Source organism: Pyricularia pennisetigena, chromosome 6 (assembly GCF_004337985.1).
Source record: "Pyricularia pennisetigena strain Br36 chromosome 6, whole genome shotgun sequence".
NCBI classification, from domain to species: Eukaryota; Fungi; Ascomycota; class Sordariomycetes; order Magnaporthales; family Pyriculariaceae; genus Pyricularia; species Pyricularia pennisetigena.
This window is the reverse complement of record NC_043744.1, coordinates 5,430,917-5,450,985: the sequence shown is the minus strand read 5'-3', so window position 1 is coordinate 5,450,985 and position 20,069 is coordinate 5,430,917. Positions and strand designations below refer to the sequence as shown.

At 53.1% G+C, this 20,069-nt stretch overlaps 11 protein-coding genes across 11 annotated transcripts in view; 7 read left to right on the top strand and 4 right to left on the bottom strand.

The window, feature by feature from the left end:
- PpBr36_05352 (uncharacterized protein) overlaps nucleotides 1–1,614 on the top strand; it is a gene marked incomplete at both ends in the record, with an annotated part of 1,901 nt that extends 287 nt beyond the window's left edge. Inside the window, 4 exons of the mRNA XM_029892508.1 lie at nucleotides 49–253; nucleotides 334–437; nucleotides 495–664; nucleotides 810–1,614. Coding sequence (XP_029750067.1) covers nucleotides 49–253; nucleotides 334–437; nucleotides 495–664; nucleotides 810–1,614 — 1,284 coding nt within the window. The remainder of the gene's footprint in view (nucleotides 1–48; nucleotides 254–333; nucleotides 438–494; nucleotides 665–809) is intronic.
- Nucleotides 1,615–2,003: 389 nt separating this feature from the next.
- Nucleotides 2,004–2,710, bottom strand: PpBr36_05351 (uncharacterized protein; the record flags this gene model as incomplete). Its single annotated transcript, XM_029892507.1, has 2 exons — nucleotides 2,004–2,346; nucleotides 2,418–2,710. The coding sequence occupies 2 exons, from the start codon at nucleotides 2,708–2,710 to the stop codon at nucleotides 2,004–2,006; spliced, it is 636 nt and encodes a 211-aa protein (XP_029750064.1).
- A 939-nt stretch (nucleotides 2,711–3,649) lies between these two features.
- PpBr36_05350 (uncharacterized protein) lies at nucleotides 3,650–5,053 on the top strand (the record flags this gene model as incomplete). Its single annotated transcript, XM_029892506.1, has 3 exons — nucleotides 3,650–3,684; nucleotides 3,778–4,300; nucleotides 4,427–5,053. 3 exons carry the CDS (start codon nucleotides 3,650–3,652, stop codon nucleotides 5,051–5,053), a joined length of 1,185 nt encoding a protein of 394 aa, XP_029750065.1.
- A 1,595-nt stretch (nucleotides 5,054–6,648) lies between these two features.
- PpBr36_05349 (uncharacterized protein) lies at nucleotides 6,649–7,288 on the top strand (the record flags this gene model as incomplete). The annotated part of the gene is given in 2 exon segments (XM_029892505.1): nucleotides 6,649–6,714; nucleotides 6,728–7,288. The coding sequence occupies 2 exon segments, from the start codon at nucleotides 6,649–6,651 to the stop codon at nucleotides 7,286–7,288; spliced, it is 627 nt and encodes a 208-aa protein (XP_029749225.1).
- A 59-nt stretch (nucleotides 7,289–7,347) lies between these two features.
- Nucleotides 7,348–7,695, top strand: PpBr36_05348 (uncharacterized protein; the record flags this gene model as incomplete). The annotated part of the gene is made up of 2 exons (XM_029892504.1): nucleotides 7,348–7,532; nucleotides 7,563–7,695. The coding sequence occupies 2 exons, from the start codon at nucleotides 7,348–7,350 to the stop codon at nucleotides 7,693–7,695; spliced, it is 318 nt and encodes a 105-aa protein (XP_029749224.1).
- Nucleotides 7,696–8,022: 327 nt separating this feature from the next.
- PpBr36_05347 (uncharacterized protein) lies at nucleotides 8,023–8,674 on the bottom strand (the record flags this gene model as incomplete). The annotated part of the gene is made up of 3 exons (XM_029892503.1): nucleotides 8,023–8,141; nucleotides 8,213–8,340; nucleotides 8,469–8,674. The coding sequence occupies 3 exons, from the start codon at nucleotides 8,672–8,674 to the stop codon at nucleotides 8,023–8,025; spliced, it is 453 nt and encodes a 150-aa protein (XP_029749231.1).
- A 557-nt stretch (nucleotides 8,675–9,231) lies between these two features.
- PpBr36_05346 (uncharacterized protein) lies at nucleotides 9,232–9,881 on the top strand (the record flags this gene model as incomplete). Its single annotated transcript, XM_029892502.1, has 2 exons — nucleotides 9,232–9,371; nucleotides 9,560–9,881. 2 exons carry the CDS (start codon nucleotides 9,232–9,234, stop codon nucleotides 9,879–9,881), a joined length of 462 nt encoding a protein of 153 aa, XP_029749230.1.
- A 301-nt stretch (nucleotides 9,882–10,182) lies between these two features.
- PpBr36_05345 (uncharacterized protein) lies at nucleotides 10,183–11,189 on the bottom strand (the record flags this gene model as incomplete). The annotated part of the gene is made up of 2 exons (XM_029892501.1): nucleotides 10,183–10,782; nucleotides 10,899–11,189. 2 exons carry the CDS (start codon nucleotides 11,187–11,189, stop codon nucleotides 10,183–10,185), a joined length of 891 nt encoding a protein of 296 aa, XP_029749233.1.
- A 608-nt stretch (nucleotides 11,190–11,797) lies between these two features.
- Nucleotides 11,798–13,154, top strand: PpBr36_05344 (uncharacterized protein; the record flags this gene model as incomplete). The annotated part of the gene is made up of 3 exons (XM_029892500.1): nucleotides 11,798–12,005; nucleotides 12,082–12,400; nucleotides 12,464–13,154. 3 exons carry the CDS (start codon nucleotides 11,798–11,800, stop codon nucleotides 13,152–13,154), a joined length of 1,218 nt encoding a protein of 405 aa, XP_029749232.1.
- A 760-nt stretch (nucleotides 13,155–13,914) lies between these two features.
- PpBr36_05343 (uncharacterized protein) lies at nucleotides 13,915–14,782 on the bottom strand (the record flags this gene model as incomplete). Its single annotated transcript, XM_029892499.1, has 4 exons — nucleotides 13,915–14,124; nucleotides 14,198–14,503; nucleotides 14,591–14,610; nucleotides 14,680–14,782. Coding segments are annotated over 4 exons (639 nt in total), but the record flags the coding sequence as incomplete, so codon positions are not given.
- A 1,236-nt stretch (nucleotides 14,783–16,018) lies between these two features.
- Nucleotides 16,019–19,899, top strand: PpBr36_05342 (uncharacterized protein; the record flags this gene model as incomplete). The annotated part of the gene is made up of 6 exons (XM_029892498.1): nucleotides 16,019–16,367; nucleotides 16,467–16,939; nucleotides 16,996–17,125; nucleotides 17,187–17,279; nucleotides 17,336–19,675; nucleotides 19,745–19,899. The coding sequence occupies 6 exons, from the start codon at nucleotides 16,019–16,021 to the stop codon at nucleotides 19,897–19,899; spliced, it is 3,540 nt and encodes a 1,179-aa protein (XP_029749226.1).
- Between the last annotated feature and the right edge of the window lie 170 nt (nucleotides 19,900–20,069).

The following is a 20,069-nucleotide window of genomic DNA, read 5'->3' as shown; positions in this document are numbered from 1 at the left end:
ACAAACCAAATCTCGTCTAGAACCATTACTGATTAACCAAACACTCAGCCCACCATATGGCTCATGTACTTCTTCAACTTTCTCGACCGAAGTGCTATAGTCAATGGAAAGCTCGACGGGCTGGCTGATGACCTCGACCTTAGGGGCACACAGTACAACACCTGCATTTCTGTACTCTTTGTAGGATATCTTGTCGGGCAAGTACCGAGCAATATGGTGTTGAGCCGAGTACGGCCAAGCTTCTACTTGGCAGGTAAGAGAATAGACCACCGATCCATGGGCCACACCACACATTCCTTGACCAATTCACTAACTTTGTCGGATGCTGTACAGGTTTCAACGCATTGTGGTCGGTGGTCACCCTTCTTACCTACAAGGCACATGACTACAAAACAATGATTGCTTGTCGATTCCTCCTCGGTGTTTTTGAAGCCCCTGTAAGTAACCTGCGTGCAGTTTGATCCAACACTCGCTGACTGCTTTTTTTTCTTTAGTTCGTCCCCGGCGTGACTTATCTCCTCGGCACGCTCTACACCCGGAAGGAGATAGCAACCCGGATCTCGATTTTTTTCACCGGAAATCTTGTTGCCAGCGCCATCTCTGGCCCGTTTGCAGCAGGAGTCTTTCAGCTGGATGGCAGGGCCGGCATCGCTGGGTGGAGATGGTGAGCAACCTTGCAACCTACCCTGCCCACCTACCTAGCCATCTATCTATCCAACTCCCCTAAACACCGCAGTTGTTGGGGGCGATTAATAAGACCAGGATACTGCTTTCTAACACCATGCCAACCCACCGACCCACCACTACAGGCTCTTTATAATCCAAGGCGCCCTGTCCTTAGCCGTCGCCATCCCAGCCTTCTACACGCTACCCAACAAGCCCCTCACCACCCCCTGGTTGACGCCGGAGCAACGCCAGCTGGCCCACGACCGGATCGAGCGGGACACGACGAACCGCACCAGCGGCGGCAAGACGACGATCGTCAAGGGCCTGTCGCAGGCGGTGCGCGACTGGAAGACGTGGGCCTTTTGCCTGCTCTCTAACCTCAACGTGACGACGCTCGGCTTCCTCAACTTCCTCCCGACGCTGATCCGGACGCTCGGCTTCGGGCCGACCGCCGCCCTGGCCCTGACGTCGCCGCCGTACATCCTCGCCATGGCGGTCAGCGTGCTGGTCGCGCACCACTCGGGCCGCACCAACGAGCGCACCTGGCACATCACGGCGTGCGAGGCCGTGGCCGTGCTGGGGTTCGCCATGTGCGCCGCCACGCTCGACGCCGGCGTGCGCTACGCCGGCATCATGCTCTTCGTCGGCTCCCTGGCCGGCGTCACCAACATCGTCATCGGCTGGACCAGCAGCTCCCTGGGCCAGACGGACGAGAAGCGCGCCGTCGCCATGGCCATGGCCAACACGTGTGCGAACCTGGCCAGCGTCTACACGCCCTACCTCTGGCCCGACGCCGACTCGCCCCGGTTCATGAAGGCCACCGTGGCGAGCGCGGCGTTCTGCGTCGGCGTCGTGGGCATGGCCTGGTTCTTGAAGTGGATGCTGAGGAGGAAGAATGACGAGATGAGGAAGGCAGATCCTTTGGCTGAAAACTTTTTCGTTTACTGAGTTCTAGCAAGAAATGGGAAGTTGGGCCATGTCTTCAGGGTATGATTTGCGCTCCGCCCCCATATTCTTCTGTAATAAATGTCACTCTGCACACATTCCAGAGCATTCTTATACCGAACCTTGTCAGTTTTGGCGTTGGGTACCAGCAGCACGCCAAACGCACAAGACAAACAATCCTGTTACAGATAGCATGTATTACCTTCACATCTTGGAATGTGACCAAAAAATTAAGGTTTAATTATCGTGTGCTTTGTCTTTCAATCACGTCCTTTTATACGGCTGTCAGATCAGAGGGTTTACGTACCAGAGCTTCCCACCAACACACTGACCGAGTAACTCAACTGCCCCGATTATTCCTTCGCTAACCCCATCTCTTCCTTATCTATCAGTCACGATTTACATGGTGAGTTTATCTCATTTCCGAAGCTCCCGTCGGAGCTTCGCGTCAAAATCTGGAAACTCTTGCACGCCGGCTGGACATCATGTTCGTCGACAACCTCGTGTATGTCCCGCGTGTAGGTGAAATCATGGCCTCTTTCCACAATACTATCCAAATTGCTACGAAGAAATTCCAAGGGCGACCGCTGCGATTCAAGGCTCGGATAATTTTCTAAATCCTCATCCTTGACAGCGACCTCAACTCTGTTTGCAGGCGGCGGACCGCGCGCCCCGGCGTCGGGCAGGATGCCTTCATAGAAGATCTGAGCGAAACTCTCCAAAGAGGGTTCTGAGCTAGCGCCACCCACAGCGATGCTAATTTCCTCCGAAACCTCGTAAGAGTCTCTATCCTTGAGCTACCACACCATTGCGCGGATTGCGTTCTCGAGTTCTTCGACACGTTGTTCATATTTGCATCGAGAAACTTCTCCAACTCGTCACGCGTCTCACACTCCCGGGCGGCGGCCATGACGTCCTTGAAATAGAAATCCATACCCTGGAGTGAGATTACGACGGTCTTGTAGCGCATCCAGTAGTCGGACCAAAGCTTTTTGGGGTTGTTGAACGTCTTGGGCGCTGTGTACACCCAGGCCCAGTTCATTTCGTCTGTCCCTAGCGATGGGCCGAACGGCATTTTGGGCCACTTCTCGTTGACCATGGCTGTTGTCCTTTGTAGGTAGGCGATTAGACCGCTATGAAGTGACGGTTGTCATGTCAGTGATTGACTGGGGATCGTGAGTGTTAAAAGAGTTGAGGTAAGGCAGGAGGGCGCGCGCGATGCTTCCCAAAACAGTACCAGCCAATCCAGTTTCATGTTGGGAAACACAGTTGAGCCCCACCACGTCTACCGTTGGTGCGTGGAATCATGATGGCGAATGATTTTGGAACCAGAGATGGATATATTTGTGAGCCTTCGGCTGTTTTGTCTTTGCTTAGGCTGCAAGGGCGGATTCAGTCTTGCTCCGTCCACTTCGGGGCATCCTTTCGTGCCATTGGTTTGTTTCTATGCATAAAAATATCACTATATCATATCTCGACAACACTCAACCCAACACTGTCACTTCGACCATGACTGGCCAAGCACCAGGCTCGTCGACTAGGTCGTTTACCGGCCAGGAAGGGTTTGAGGAACCGCGTAAACAAGCAAATAGCCGATTACAAGGAAGCGACAGTAAATACGGATGCCGATGCGGCACAAAACTCCTCCAAGGTTCCCAGGGGACGTTATGTCCTTGAACCCTCCTCACCATCAGATCTCCGTGTTGATGAAGTGACGCAAGCCCTTGAGGCAGCCTCCCTCTCCTCCCTCCCTGGTACCAGGATTGTGCTCGCCGCTTCCGCAACTACAATCGGTTGCCATGAAAGAGACGCTGCTGTCCGTCTTCAACACAAAGTCGGCTCCTGGAATACTTTCGGTGTCGTGCAAAGAACCTGTGATGTTGACTTTACAATCGTCGTCCCTTTCCACGACCTTCCAACCACAAACCCCCGGTTTATGCCCAGTTACGTTCGTGCCAGTATATATTACAACCCTGTCAATGACGAATGTGTATTCCGTAGCGTTCTTGACTTCTACATCACTCTCGTAGCTCTGGACATGCCACAGCGCTCAGAGCTCATCTCTCATATGAAGTTGGTGGTTATCGCACCTGGAATATGGAGGATTTTGGTTAGGGGAAAGGACAATCGAAGCCAGCATCTCGTCGACTTTTCGGTTCTCCACAGGCGCTTCAGCTTGTCATTGTATCAGCCATCAGAGTCCCAGCCAGACGGCAAAAAGAGAGCGGCCCCAGACCAGGAGCAAGATGCAGCTTTTAAGCGAAGGCGAGGTGACGACGATATGTTGGAAGTCCTCGTTGCCCCCGTAGGCGCGCATCCTGTCGAAGTTACTTCCCCGTCCACCACCACCAAGACCACTGAAGAGGCTGAGCGTGCCATAGTTGACGGAGACTGGACCCCAAAAACGATTCGCTCCCTGGCCTCTCCGTTGGTTGACCTCGAAGGTCAAGACATTGCCGTCGTGCGTAGCAGGGAGCCTCAGGCAGCCACGCCGGTTAAGCAAAATGACCAAGTCGGCACAGGCAACCAATCATCCCAAGGCACTGACACTCTCGATTACAAAATCAAACACGTCCGCCAAATAGGCGCCACACGTGGCAGCAAAGTGTTTGTAGCCCGTCATTCTCGACTACCCGGGGACATCGTCGTCAAGGTCACTCAGTACGACAGCTTTAACCCACAGAACCTGGTTAGATTGGCAGAATGTTGGAAACAAGAGAAACAGATGATGGAATCTGTGCGTCATGTCAGTAAATGACCCAGAGAAAAAAAGACAAGACAATACTTAACCTTAGCCCCAAAATTGACTCTCAAGCCCAACATTATGGTCATTCGACCCTGGGACGGCCGAATGTTCGCCTTTTACCTAGAGGCCCTCCCCCGTTCCCTCGAGCGTGGGCTCAATACTACATTCACCCGTCAAGACGCCCACAAGATTATCGTCGGCCTATCGTCGGCCTTAACATATCTTTCGGGACTCAGCATGTGCCACAACGACATCAAGCCGGCCAACATCGTCTACTCGCCCGCTCGTGGCGCAGTCCTTGTTGACTTGGGCCTGACCACCTCTGAGCCGCACAGCCACTCGTCTGGGGGTACGCCGGCATATATGCGCCCCGAGGAAGCCTTCACAACACCGCTTCACGGCTTTCCGGGGGACGTATGGGCCGTTGGCGTGGTCATGCTCTACGTCCTGGGTTGTATACGGCTTCCTGGCGGGCCGGCCGTCAAATGGGGCATCTATAAGATTCAGGACCAAAGGACGGAGGATAGGAAGAAAATGATAAATTGGCTTGAGCATATCTGTAAGATTAGGGAGACTCTGAGCACTGGGGACATGCTTGAACGCTTGGTGCACGGCGCGCTCGAGCGGAGCCCGTCGGCGAGGATTACTGCGGCGCAGATGATGGCCACGCTCGAAAAAGAAGGCATAATTGCTTGATGTTACTGTTTACCCGATATTGGTAGCTGTAAGGTATAGATAGCAGGAAAGTCATGAAATTTGAAGCAACAAAGTGGCAATCCTCAATAAGTATCTCTGCCCACTCCAGAACACTTGTGCAAGCTTAAGCTTTATATTGGAGATTTGGACGGCGATTCCAACAAAGACTTTGTAACATTTTTAGGAACTGTCGTGTGCAGATTATGAATGGAGCTCTCAAGTTGAGGAAGCGCATGCCACTACCTAAGTGTAATACCTTTCATAAATTGATCTGACGGACAGGGACTCCTTCTACCTACCAAAGCTCATCTGAAGATGTCCTCTCCAAGAATGGTGGACCTCTCACCAATACTCTGGGTCTTTCCAGCAGCTTTGAAAACATCGGCCTTTTAGGTGGCACATGCTGCAGTGTGGATTTACCCATTGTCGAAGTAGACTGGACAAATAATGAAGAAACGATAGGCTTTGATCGCTATTTTGACCGGGGCAGTCAAGTGTCAGGTAAAGAGACACTGCCGTCAATGCTCCTTGGACGGACACGGGGTCTTGTTCCGGACTTCTTTGTAGGTGCCTAGCATGAGAGATCTAGCTGCCTTTCGACCACGTAGGGGCAGTAAGAAAGACGAGCATGGAACTCTAGCCGGAGCGATTCCATCGGTTGCTAATTCAGTCAAGCGCTGCTGCAAGTCTCCGTTGGCAAAGCAAATTGGTCCATGAAATTCCCAAATAACAAGACAGACTTGGCCTTGGCAAAGCTGTGCAACAAAGTAGCGTGGAACATTCAGGATGAACTTGCAGACCTTGAATTCTGTAATATAAAGAAAAAGCATAAATCAAAAAAAGGAATCCTGATTCATTGTTTTGCTCAAAGAAGCTCCTGCATCAGATGTTGCTACTGTAAGACCCATCAACTTTGCACCTGCCCCGCGCAGTATTCAGGTGTTGGTTTATGTCCTTTAAGCAGCTTGTTACAGTAACTCAGCACTTTATCCCCTGTAATGAGTCTTTTGCAATCACGCATGCCCACAGCCACAGTATACAGGCATTTACCATCGACGGGTGGAATCTCCAGAAAACACAAGGCCTTTCCCTATTCGCCCACTCACCACTCCAACCCGTACGTTCCTTTACAGCATCGGAGAAGCCCCCGCCATCCAACAATAGCTTGTCGAGTTTGCACCACTTTCATTCTCGCGTATGGCCGGAGATACGACGCAGCGTGAGAGTCTGTAGTTTTACACTGATATTCGCGTGCCTCTGCTGCTGGCACAATCGTAAAGTCCTGGGTAGCCGCTCTGAGCCATTATCCAGTTTAGGCCTAAGTGTGTATCTCCCAAGCTGGTGCTTCTGATTTTTGTCTCTTTGGTTTCTCAAACAGGCCATAAGAGAAAGAATTTAGATTCCTCCCTCGATGGAACATATTCAACGCAGCCTGCAAACGACCACAGGAGTGTTTCCTACGGCAGAGCCATCACACAGGTCGCGGCAGCGACCAACCAGACGAATGTTGATTCTATCCCGTCTCCCGACACGAGAGCAGGCGTCGTTATCGGTTCCGCCCTGGCATGTATTGTTGTGTTCTGCTTGGCGTGGTGATGGTACGTCTGTTGAGAAAGTCGTCGACGACGAAAGGAGGATCCAGATTCGGGGACCCGGTAGACGTTTGACCCCTAGTTGCTGACCAGGGGCTCTGGCAAGAGACCTACGGAGGGCGCCGCTTTCGTTGAGCCCCTGTTGTACACAGGCTCAGTTAGTCAGGATCCAGCCGCGGATGGCTCGTTTAATTTTTATGCAGGGAGAACACGGGAAGGAGACCGAAGGTTATTGTCCACCCGAAGGCAAGGAAATGTCGTACCAGGCTATGCTCCCAGTCGAGATAGGTCTGTCGATTCCACGGACTGCAATTTGAAAAGACACCAAGCTGCAACTCCGGCAAACAAGGCTAGGACATTCCCTGCCAGACTCCAGTTACGGATCATGAACAGAGCCCCAACCGCACTTACAGTCCCAGGGAAGCCAGGCTCACGGTACCGTCGCCCTTTCTGCCACATCCATCATTTTTTTGAATGGCAACGCGGTAACAACGTAGATCCAGTCAGCCCCATCTCTCCCAAACGTACAAATTCAATGGCAGACAGTTTTGTTACCACCAGCAAAGATACCAGTCGCACCCCTGGACAGGAAGACCACTGCCCATCAAACCCAGAATGTGCACTCGCTGCCCGAGTCCCTTGAGCTGGCGGGCAGTAAAATCTTCACGATAGCCGAAAATCCAAACTCCCAGGGGCACCAATATGTCACACGGACAACGGGGGCCAAGTCCACCACCTTTTATTGCCTCTATCTCTGCCTGTGGAATGACCTCAGACAGCCCCAATTACCATTTACCTCGCGTGCTACCCGAGCATGTTCAGTACTCGGCGGTCAATCACCGACAATACCATAGCCCTTACAGAGCCGCAAATCTCGCCTCCCACATGTAAGGTAGCCAAGAAGGGTGATATTTGAGACCGCCGGTGATCAACGCCGAGAATCAACGCATGGGTTCGCCAGGCCACCACTCCACGCTTCGGGCTAACCCTAGGGAAGCCCAGGTCGGTGTTCACGCGGAAAGTTGGCCTGGCTTGAGTCCGGTCGACTGAAGAGACGCAAAGGAGTTTGTGCCTGTGTGTTTCTTTGATTTTCCCTCCTCTCCAAGACTAGGGAGAACGTGACTAGTTTTTTTTGGTGTTTCAAAAGGGTAAAGGGGAAAAAAAGACCATCAAACCAGACTCAATCCTCGCCGTCAAAATCCCCAATTTTGAATTGCGCCATCTCCAGAAGCGCCATAGAACGCCTGCCATGCAAAATTGACGAAACCGGAATGAAAATATCAATATGAAAAAGTAGAGTAGACAGGTATCAACCGCCTGGTCCGCCCTACAGTAAAAATAGAAAAGAAGCCAGCCAAACCAAGCTCGTGATAGCAATCAATCGCAGAACTTGGAAAGCTCTTGAAGCAAATCTTCCAGGTCATGGTCGTCAAACTTATCCTTGAGTGACGGGATAAGCTTCTTGGCCTCGTCGCTATTCTCAGGGACCAGTGAAGCTAGAGCGCAGCATTAGTACGGCCTCCTCTGATGGGAATCTTCGGGTTCTCGCAAGCAAGGCCATCCATACCGATCTGAGCACGCTCAAACTTGTGCAATTCCGGCCTGGCAGACAGCAGCCGCTCGGCAGCCTGAACGTTCTCGGCCGTCTTGAAGCGCCGGAACAGTGAGAGGTGATCGCGTGTCTTTTGAAGAACCCTATTTGTTTGTTTCGTCGCGTCGTCAGCCATCCTTCCTTTTTGTACTCATGGTGTGATTTTTCTCCCTAATTTTTTTTCTCTCTATTTCATTCCTGCCGCCCGCAAAAGAACGCGCCACCAACGTACTCTGTCTCATGGTAGCGCTTCTCCTTCCGCCTTTTCTTCTCCAGCGCCTCCAGCACCAGCTCCGCTTCCGAGTAGCTCAAGGTCTCGACGCCGTCGAACTCGCCCAGGTGGAGCTCGTCCGATGCGATCTCCTCGCCCGGTGGCGGCGGCTTCGGGCGCGAGATCATCTTGGGCACGGCTGGGCCGCTCTGCTTTTTGGGAGGCATCCTGGTTGATTGCTCGGTGGTTCGTGGGATTTCGTGTTCTCTTTTGTGGTTGCTTCTTTCGTGGCGCAAAGATATTGTAGATTCTGCCGTATTTATTTTGTCTGCTCCGTGTTGCTGGAAGGTGGGATGGTTATAAATGCAGATGTGGTGTAAATACCCAGGGTTCACGCGCCGGACGGAAGCTTCAATTGCGCGCTGGCTGGAAGCTTGCCAGTGGTTCTTTGCGCTAGGAAGCCGAGCCACAGGCGGCCCCACACACCCTTTAGCAGCAGGGGGGCCAACCGCAAAGTGACAATGCGGCATTCATGTCAACATCTCCAGGTATTATTTACCCTGTCAATACTCGGCCCGACGACTACTAAAGCTGCTGACCTTGGTGATCATATACACACTGCGGCGTAGACCAATGATCACTGCCCAGCACAGGAGTCATTGCAAAATAGTTTGAGAGCTCAGGCTGCCATAATGTAAGAATTTATCTCGGCTTCCTTGGAATCGAACCCCGGATCAGGAACGTACACCGAAACTGACCACCATGCCTGCTCCGCTTCTATCAAATGCGCCTAATCAGGGTGGTCTTCGCTCTCATTATCATCAACAAGGCCGGCGGGCTTATCTACAACCGAACCTTCCATGAAGATGGCTTAAACAAGCTGTCGACGAACGACTACCTTGTACTGGCTGGTACCTTTCACGGGTGCGTTCAAATGTTCTTGCGTCCTCTCTAGTCATCTCATCTCAGCTTCCGTTACCTACCCACTCACGTGCTTGCTTCCCCTTAAATTCAACCAAACCACGTGACCACCCTCTCATCCACCACCCCCTTTTATCCATCACAAACTCATACTCTTAAGGCTCACACCCTGCCCATGTCACAAATCACAGAATCCACGCAATCACAGCCCGCTTGAACCCGATCAAAGCACCTCCACCCGCACCGGGGAACAGGCCGGACCCGCCGTCGGGGCTCGAGGTCCTGGAGACGGAGAACTTTCGCGCGCAGTGCTTCAACACCCTGACGGGCATCAAGTTCCTGCTCTTTACCGACACGACCCAGGCCAACGTCGACGTCACCATCCGCCGCATCTATGACCTCTACACGGACTACGTCATGAAGAACCCCTTTTACCAGCTTGAGATGCCCGTCCGCTGCGACATGTTTGACCGCAAACTCAACTCGTACGTCCGCGAGATCAACAACAGGTAGCGACTGTCCGGCCGCCATGGCGTTGGCTTAATGCGCTTCAGGGAGGAGGACCGAGTTTGGGTTTCGTGTGATGATTGAAGAGCCGCGAGGCATTTAAAGTGGCATTTGTAGTTAGTGAAGCCCCAGTTGCCTGCTGATCATGAAAAGTGTATTTGTTTATGGGGATGTCCCGGGAACGGAAAACGCCCGTGCTTGATTCTTGCAGCCAGGACAAGCATCTAAAGTCTATAACAATAAAAACGCCGCGTCTGGTTGCATCCTCAGTCATCCCATAACGATTCCCTCGAGAACGACTTCTCTACTATGAAGTGTCCATCCTGTCCCCGCCATCATTCTTCTTGTCTTTGCTCCCGCTCCCGCTTGGTCCCCCACTCTTATCCAGCAACGGCGCCGACTCATCCTGCTCCTCGACGCTCTCCAGGCCCTGTTTCTTCGCCTGCTCGGCCTCTTTTTTGGCCTCCTTCTCCTTTCTCGCGTTCTCCTCCTCCAGACTCATCCGCAAAGCGAGCGCCAGCTCTGGGTCGGTCGCCGGGTCAAACTCGAGATCGCCAAAGTCGCCGCCGCCGCCGCCGCCGCCACCGTTGGCGGCTGCCGACGAACCGGCACCCTCACCAAAGATGGGCGTCGCGATCAGCTGATCCGACAGCAGGTTGCCAGAGGGCGGGATGACCACCAGGTGGCTGTTACCCTCGTTGTTCTTGACCTTGGCGTTGAAGGCCTCGAGCTTCTTAGTCGTGTCGTCATCCAGGTCGCCAAAGAGCACAAAGTCAACCGTCACGTTGTTCTTCTTGAGCTTGCCCGCCAGCTGCACCAGCGCCTTTTGCTCGTCGGATACGGGCGAGCAGACAAATGCCACTATGCGAGTGCGCTGCGTGGTGTTTTGTCGGTGCTTGAGGGCGAGCTGTTTTGCGAAGCATGATGGTCGTTAGCTTGGACCTCAAGCTTACTTACTACTACGTTTGCCCCGCCATCTCTCAGGCTCCATCAAACGTCGCGTAGATAATGAGCCTAACTTACGCTTGCGACCTGAATTGCTGTTGCGAGATGAGATGATCCGGACACCTTCTTCTTGGTCCGGTGAAGGCCCTCAAGGATCTTGCCCTGGTCCGACGTCAATGTGACCAGAACCTCGGGATCCTTGCCACCCATGCTCATCAGACCGACTGAGGACTCAGGGTTGCCATTAGTGACATGCTGAAAGAGAACATTGACTGCGTCGGCTTGGGCATCGAATCGGGTTGGTGTGTAGTCTCCGTTGCGGCTGCTTTCGCTGTTGTCCACAATGATCATTACGGCTTCGAGAGGCATTGTGGGCGGTAGTGGGTGGCCAAAGGGGCCGTCTTCGGTACTGTTGGTGGGTTCGCAGGCTCCGAGAGTAATGCCGATGAGACAGATGCGGCTTTAATTCGTGCAATAAATCGTATATGACCCTACGTGAGCAGATACGACTGTTCTTTGATCCCGGTTCCTTTGAATGGATGGAGCGATGGATGTTGAAGCTTGGAGCTTTTGGCTTCTTGCGTAAGGCGAGTTCAGCCTGCAGGTACGTACCTTGTCCGGGCGGTACTGTGGACAAGCTTCAGGTAAGTGCTCGCCCCATATTTTACAACTAGATCTCCACAATTATTCGCCAACCAGAAACCTGGCTAGCACTCGGAACGGTTTGTTTACTTCCACCTAGCTTCGACCCATCGCACATTCGTCGCCTGGCACGTCACGATTGAACCCGCCGTTCTTACCTATCCATGCTCTATACTTCCTGCTACCAGCCATCTTCACGCCATTAAACATCACGAGCATAATACAGCGCCCGCCACCAACACCATATCCCGCAGAACTGTTTACGTCGACTGTTCACTACTACTAGCCTTGAATTTTAAAGCGAATCAACGCGCACACAGCAACACAACACAAACATGCCGCCCGCACGAACAAGGAAGCGCAAGTCGGAAGACTCAGTCGCTGATGAAAACAACGCGCCCGGAACCGTTGCAGGAGAAAAGATCCCAACAAAGGCAGGCAGTCCCGTGAGGACTCCTCCCGGCCAGGGTCCCGCGAAGAGGAGGAAACTCGGCATCACCATGGCCCAAAAGCAGGCTCTGATCGATAACTTGCAGCTCGAGAGTACGTTTTGCTCCGGCGGTCCTGTTTCTAGCATATACGCGTGGTCGGGCTATGACTGATCAGTATCAACATATAGTCACCGAACGCGCAAGGAAGCTTCGCGCTCAGTATAATCTTCAAGCACAGGGTCTACGGACGCGCGTCGAAATACGCGTCAACCGCATCCCGATGGCGCTGCGCAAGGCAAAGATGGGCGACTTGGTAGCGAAATACATGGGCGGAGGCAACTTGGCAGCACAGCACGCGTCAAGCCGACCCGCGGCGGCGGCGGCGGCTTCTCAGCGCCCACCGCCAGTCCCCGAAAAGGATATTGCACCTAAGCGACCCATGTCACAGGCTTCTATAACAGCTGGGAACATGCCAAGGGGTCCAGGCAGGCCAGCAAAGCGGCTCAGGTGCGTCTCCTTTTCTCAGTCGATTTGGATGACACTTCTCAGCTAACAAGACGTTCAATTTAGCAACGAAATGGCTGGCTTCAACAAAGAAAACGTCGACGCAAACAGCCCCAAAAAGCGCGTTCGTGCGTCTCCAGCGCCTGACATAGCTAACAACCCATCACAAGTCCTCTCTCCCACATCCTCCAACACGCGCATCGTGCCGCGCAAGCGCGTGCCGCCGGCTTCGTCAGTAATAGCAGAACAGCAACCGCCCCGCCCAGCATCGCCAGCAAAATCGTTTATAGCCCGTCCGGCATCTCCTATCAAGAAACCGTCCCACAACAACCTTCTCAGCAACATGGTCGAGAAGGCCCGATCGACGCGGGCGGCCGCGACGCGCAAGACGACCACCTCATCTACCGCCAGCTCGGCTGCTGGTGGCGGGACAACCAGGACCAGGAAGGCCACCGCCGCTACCACTGCCACAACCGCGTCGCGTGCCGCTGCTGCGCCATCCAGAACTGCGCAGAGAGTTAGCGGCATCAGTGAGTCTAGCGACGGGAGCACTGCGACCGTGGTCAGGAAGAGGCCCGCTACCACTGCGTCCCAGGCATCGACTAGGACGGCCGCTCCTGCACCAGCCAAGCGGACTGTCATGGGGACCATCAGGAAAGGCGTTGCAGGGGCGACGACTCGCAAGGCTCCCGTCGCCAAGACAACCGCGCCGGCACCGGCAACTAGTACCGGCCGTGTTTTACGAAAGCGGACATGAATGCTGTTTTTTATATGCGCGCGAAGCGCCACGATCACAAACATGGAGACAGTAATGTTTTGAAATGTCGAAAAAACGGGTTATGATTGTGGTTCTAGTGCTTGTGAAGAGCACTGATGGGCGTGTTTTTTTCTGGTCTATTTTTTTTATTCATTTATTTTTTCTTGTTTTCTGAGAAACTGGTTATGTTAGTCTTGGGAACATGAAATGGCGTTTATGGGTCAGTGATCAAACAACTACAACAGAGAGGGCGTTCCATCCTCCATCTGCACAATCATCGCCATATGAGTTTTTGGCGTCGATTAATGTGCGTTTGCAAATTTGTCAAGAGTTACAGCGTTCGGTGTATGGGTATCATCGCCAACAGGATGACCAGAATGGTTGGCAGCTGAACAAATAAGTGCTGGCTTTGAGCAGGTTTTCTGATACATTCTGCCTTGTCAGTAAAAGAATGATGACCTGCGCAAGCGTCCACTTCAATCTTTGTTTTTGATCTCTGGTGTCCTGGTCGCCGCTTAAAGGCGACTGGCCGACTTATATAAACTTGCCCTAGTGGCTGCACATCATAGGGGATATTCCACTTGGGCAAAAAGCCGCCTACGTGAACGAGTCCATGTGTTTTCAGTTCAGACTTTCATTGCTTTCGACCTCTGGCGATTGCTGGTCCTTCAGCCGGATAAGGAGGTTCCATCATCCCGTGAATCTTATCATCCTAATCGTACCTTCATTGCCACCTTCTGTCAAACATATTCTGTAACCGCTAACCAGCGGCAGTGGCAGCGTCCTTCTTCTTGTTCTTCTTGTCGTCGACCAGCTCGATGTTTTCTTCTGGCACATCCTTGTACTTCTCGACGATGAACTCTTTGATCTCGTCGCTGACATCTCCCTGCACCACAATCTCCTCGCCGCCAGATGCGACCTTTGTTACGGAGGAGCCCGTTGCGAACTTCTTTCCAAAGTCCTTTGCAACCTACCATTCCAACCTTTTTTTTAGTACAGGTACGTTTCTGGCCATCAGCCGGATTGGAGTTGCTGTACCATACCTTCTTCAACTCAAGTCCGAAAGACTCCAGACCGGAAACGCTCGTGACATATTTCCTCTTATTCCGCTCAATCCTCTTGACAGTGACTACACTCTTCTTGAGCTTGTCGGCATGTTTTGCCTCAGCGGCCTCAGCCTTGGCTGCCTTCTTCTTTGCATCCTTCTCGGCTCGTTGTTGTGCTTCGACAGACAATGCGGCGGTCGCAGCCTGGAGGGCCTCGGGCGACCAGATCCTGTCGTACATCTCGGGGTTGTTTTTCTGCAGCCAGTCCTGGCATTTCTTAACAGTGCCTCCATATTCGCAGTACTACCTGTATTGTTAGAGCTCGGAACTCCTGGTCGCGTGATCGAGGAATTGAGTAACTGCAACAGCCTAAGCTTGGGACTTGCGTACCTCTGGGGGCAATGAGCACACTGTTACGCAAAATTATCAGTATTAAGTGCGGCAATGAACGTTCTTTTGAGAACATGCGGCTACTATACCTCCGCAGTATACCACCTCGCGTCCCTGGGGCTCGCTGGGCCCAGCTTCTGGCTGCTCTGCGTCGGCCATACTGCCTGGGATCAGATGGCAGTTGAGGTGTTTCTAGTTGCCAAAAACTGGAATTGCTCCCGCAGTTATAGAAATTGGAATACTGTGTAGAGCAGAAAATATTACACAATGTATATTTTAATTAAAGGTTTTACACAGCTTCGTGTTTTGTTCGGCTCAAAGTGACCCTGTGAAGCATGATGTAAAGGCTACTTCCCAGCTAAACTGCCCCTCTATTTGAGTCGCATCATACTTCAAAGCGCGTCGCGGGGTTGGAGGGGAAGCAAGCTACCTCTGCTGGAGGTACGGTATCATCCGTACCAATCGAAGGTATGGATACGGTATCTATCCCGAGAGCTGCGGGGCGTCGAGGTTGAGAAACTCCACATTTTGCTTTCTTAGCTAACGGCCAAGAAGCGGCGCGCTTGGGTGACGCAACAAGCGTCAACTGGGTAGAGAGAGTTGCAGAGTAATTGCAATCTTCTTGTGTCGGTATCAATTGGGTTCTAAATTCGGAAAATCTTCGAAAAAGAGTATAGCGTTAGACTCAAGGGAGCTGAGTTTTTCAATTGACTCTCAAAATAGCCAATGATTATGCGACGCGCGTGTCAAGTCTTTCTTGGCTGACAGCCAATCTGTTGAGACCAAACAAGGAAGATGGCAGCTCCGATAGCGGAGCCTGCTGGGTCACCGCTCCAAACATGGAATTTTAGGGACGAAGATGGGATTCTTGTGAAAACTCCTGACCCTGAGCTGAGTCGTCTCATCAGCAAAAAAAAATGAGAAAGGGTTCCCTCTAGGTGGTCCAGGTCAGCATCAGGACAAGGGGATCACGAAGTGCTAATTTCGGTAGATCGATAGTGAAAAGACTAGGTTCCTCTCTTCTCTGGCAATTTAAATCGATGACTCTTTTGCTGATCGCGAGTAGAAGGGAATGCAACGGAACCACATCTTGACCCCACTGGACAAAAAACTAAAGTAGCACGCAAGGCAAGGTACAGCGAGTAGTCAGTACAGCACATAGCTGGCTCTTATCTTATCGAATCGCCGAGCCCCGGATCCACGAAACTTTTTTCTCTTTGTCACGCTTGATCCCCGGCCATTTTTACTCATCCTCCCGCCTCAAAGCGCTCGTCAAAGCTCATAAGAGTGAATAGCCGAACCCTCGCAAGACCTCGGGGGGTCATTGTTGGGTTAGACACGCTCCGTATCATACCAATTGACCTTTTCCTGTCACCAACCTCCCCCGTGGTCTATATCCATTGGCAATTTACTCGATAGATTGTAACCATGGCTACCAGACTGGCGGGCCGAGCTCCGGCTCTGCTACGCTCAGCCCAGCGGGCTGCATTCGCACCCAAGACCTTGTCGCAGCCATTGGCCGCTAGGTCTTTCACAAACGCTGCCACCCGGTCGGGTCTCCGGGCTACTGTTGCAGCCACACAGTCAAAGTTGGCGACGAAGCGGCTGTTCACCGCAACCGCCGCTGCCCTCGCTCAGCCGGCCCCAGACGCGGACTCGTATCTCCGCAATCTGCCCAGCTCGGTTCTGAAGCAAAGTGCCACAGATATCAAGAAGGTGCTCGTTGTCGGAAGTGGTGGTTTGGCCATTGGACAGGCTGGAGAGTTTGATTATTCAGGTTCGTGGCTCACCGCAGAGTTGATCATGATTCTGAGTCATACAGCACAACTTTGCATCTCGGCCAAGCAGATAGACTAACAAAAGCAACCTTCCACAGGCTCGCAAGCACTGAAGGCGCTCAAAGAGGCAGGCATTGCCTCGGTACTCCTTAACCCGAACATCGCTACCATCCAGACCAACCACTCCCTTGCCGACGAGGTCTACTACCTTCCCGTCACCGCCGAGTACTGCGCCTACGTTTTCGAGCGCGAGCGTCCCGATGGTATCTTCCTCGCCTACGGTGGTCAGACCGCCCTGAACCTGGGTGTTGAGCTCAAGAGGAAGGGCATCTTGGAGAAGTATGGCGTCAAGGTTCTTGGCACCAGCGTTCAGACCCTTGAGCTCAGTGAGGACCGTGATCTCTTCGCCAGGGCTCTGGACGAGATTAACATCCCTATCGCAAAGTCGATTGCCGTCAACTCGGTTGACGAAGCATTGGACGCCGCTGAGAAGGTCGGGTACCCGATCATCGTCCGCGCGGCATACGCTCTCGGTGGTTTGGGCAGTGGTTTTGCCAATAACAGGGAAGAGGTGAGGAGCCCCGATGATAGTGGCTTTTATATGGGCAAAAACTGACACCTGAACAGCTTAAACAAATGGCTGCCCGAAGCTTGACACTTTCGCCCCAGATCCTGGTCGAGAAGAGTTTGAAGGGCTGGAAGGAGGTCGAGTACGAGGTTGTGCGTGACGCAGAGAACAACTGTATCACGGTGTGCAGTAGGTTAACCCCCAATCCTTGATGGACTGAGAATAATCTGCTGACATTGGTGATTCGCAGACATGGAGAACTTCGACCCCCTCGGTATCCACACTGGTGACTCTATTGTCGTTGCTCCCTCTCAGACCCTCTCTGATGAGGAGTACCACATGCGTAAGTGTGCTACACCTAGTATGTATCTCTGGAAGAGTACGCTAACCTTTTTGCAGTTCGATCCGCTGCCATCAAGATCGTCCGTCATCTTGGTGTTGTAGGAGAGTGCAACGTCCAATACGCCCTGCAACCTGACGGTCTTGACTACCGTGTTATCGAGGTTAACGCCCGTCTCTCGCGATCTTCGGCTCTTGCCTCCAAGGCTACTGGTTACCCCCTTGCGTACACCGCGGCCAAGATTGGTCTCGGAAACGCCCTTCCCACGCTGCCCAATGCGGTCACCAAGACGACAACTGCCAACTTCGAGCCCTCTCTTGATTACGTGGTTGTTAAGCAGCCCCGATGGGATCTGTCCAAGTTCCAGCACGTATCGAGGGACATCGGTTCCTCTATGAAGTCTGTCGGCGAGGTCATGGCTATCGGCAGGACATTCGAGGAGGCTATCCAGAAGGCCATCCGAATGGTCGACCCTAGGTTCCCCGGCTGGTACAACCCTAACCCCAACGCTGAGAAGTTCGACGATCTCGACCACGAGCTGCAGAACCCGAGTGACCGCCGTTGGTTGGCTGTCGGTCAGGCCATGCTGCACAAGGGCTACAGTGTTGACAAGGTCCACGAGCTGACAAAGATCGACCGGTGGTTCTTGCACAAGCTCCAGAACATTGTGGACTGCGCCAGGGGGCTTGAGTCTGCAGGCTCTCTCGATGCCCTGAGGAAAGACAAGGTTTTGAGGGCAAAGCAGTTGGGCTTTTCCGACCACCAGATTGCTCTGGCCCTGAACGTTGGAGGAGCCAACGTCAGCGAAACTGACGTTCGTGCTTACCGCAAGAAGCTCGGCGTCACGCCCTTTGTCAAGAGGATCGACACTCTGGCTGCCGAGTTCCCCGCCTCCACAAACTACCTTTACACTACATACAACGCCTCGTCGAGCGATGTGACTTTCGAGGACAAAGGTACTGTCATTCTTGGCAGCGGTGTATACCGTATCGGCAGTTCAGTCGAGTTCGACTGGTGTGCGGTGTCGGCCACCAGGGGCATTCGCAACCAGGGCGAGAAGACTGTTATGGTCAACTACAACCCTGAGACCTACTCCACGGACTTTGACGTTGCCGACAGACTCTACTTTGAGGAGTTGAGCTATGAGAGGACCATGGACATTTACGAGCTCGAGGGCGCCAAGGCTGCCGTCATTGGTTTCGGTGGACAGCTTCCCCAAAACATTGCTCTGAAGCTCCAGGAGGTTGGCAAGGCCAAGATCCTGGGCACCAACCCGCAGGATATCGACAAGGCCGAGGACAGGAAGAAGTTCTCTGAGATCCTGGATAGCATTGGCGTTGACCAACCGGAGTGGGCCGAGCTCAAATCGGTTGATGAGGCCAGGGCTTTTGCCGACAAGGTTAGCTACCCCGTGCTCGTGCGACCTAGCTACGTCCTTTCGGGTGCTGCCATGACCGTCATCCGAAGCCCCGAGGAGCTGGCTGAGAAGCTGGAGGCTGCCGCTTCCGTCAGCCCCGAGCACCCGGTCGTCATCAGCAAGTTCATCGAGGGCGCTGCTGAAATCGACGTCGACGGTGTTGCTCACGAGGGTAAGCTCCTCGTGCACGCTGTCTCGGAGCACGTCGAGCAGGCTGGTGTGCACTCTGGTGACGCCACTCTGGTGCTGCCGCCCCAGAAGCTCGATGAGCAGACCATGGAGAGGCTCAAGGATATCGCACAGAAGGTCGCTAAGGCGTGGAACATCACCGGCCCCTTCAACATGCAGATCATCAAGGCCGACCAGCCGGGTGAGCAACCCAAGCTGCGTGTCATTGAGTGCAACCTGCGTGCATCTCGATCCTTCCCCTTCGTCTCCAAGGTCCTTGGCGTCAACTTTGTTGACGTTGCCACCAAGGCACTGCTCGGCAAAGATGTGCCTGAGCCTGTCGACTTGATGAAGGTCAAGCGCGACTACGTCGCCACCAAGGTGCCGCAATTCAGCTGGACTCGTCTCGCTGGCGCCGATCCGTTCTTGGGCGTTGAGATGTCATCCACTGGTGAGATGGCTTGCTTCGGCAAGGACCTTGTTGACGCCTACTGGGCGTCGATGCAGTCGACCATGAACTTCCGCGTCCCAGAGCCCGGCGAGGGTATCCTTCTCGGTGGTCAAACCGACAGGGACTGGCTGATCAAGGTTGTTGACTGGATTAGCCCTCTTGGATACAAGTTCTACGCTGCTGGAGATGATGTCAAGGAGTTTGTTGAGCGTAGCGCCAAGGGTGGTGTTAAGGTCGAGAAGATTGACCTGCCTGTAGACAAGGTTCAGCTTCGCACGGCTTTCCAGGACCACAACATCAAGGGTGTGTTCAACCTGGCTCTGACCAGGGCCAAGACCACTCAGGACGTTGACTACATTATGCGTAAGTTTGCGAACGACTTAACCTTTACATCTGACACAAAGCTGACTGGCAATGCCTCCATCCCAATAGGACGAAACGCTGTCGACTTCGGTATTCCTCTGTTCATGGAGCCGCAGACGGCAATTCTCTTTGCCGAGTGCATGAGCAAGAAGCTACCGAGGCAGGATGGCATCCCCACCGAGGTGCGCAGGTGGTCTGAGTTTATTGGCGGCAAGCCTCTGTAAATACAGCGATGCTCTTTGAGGAGCGTGCTTGTTGTGGATTTGTTTTTGGCATAAAAAACAGGGGGCTGGCGGCTATGTTTGATGAGAGATCAGACTTGTCGCCGGGAGTTTTCTTATCTTTTGTGGTGTTGTCGGCGAACCTTTTTTTCTCATCTTGATATCTCTGGTTC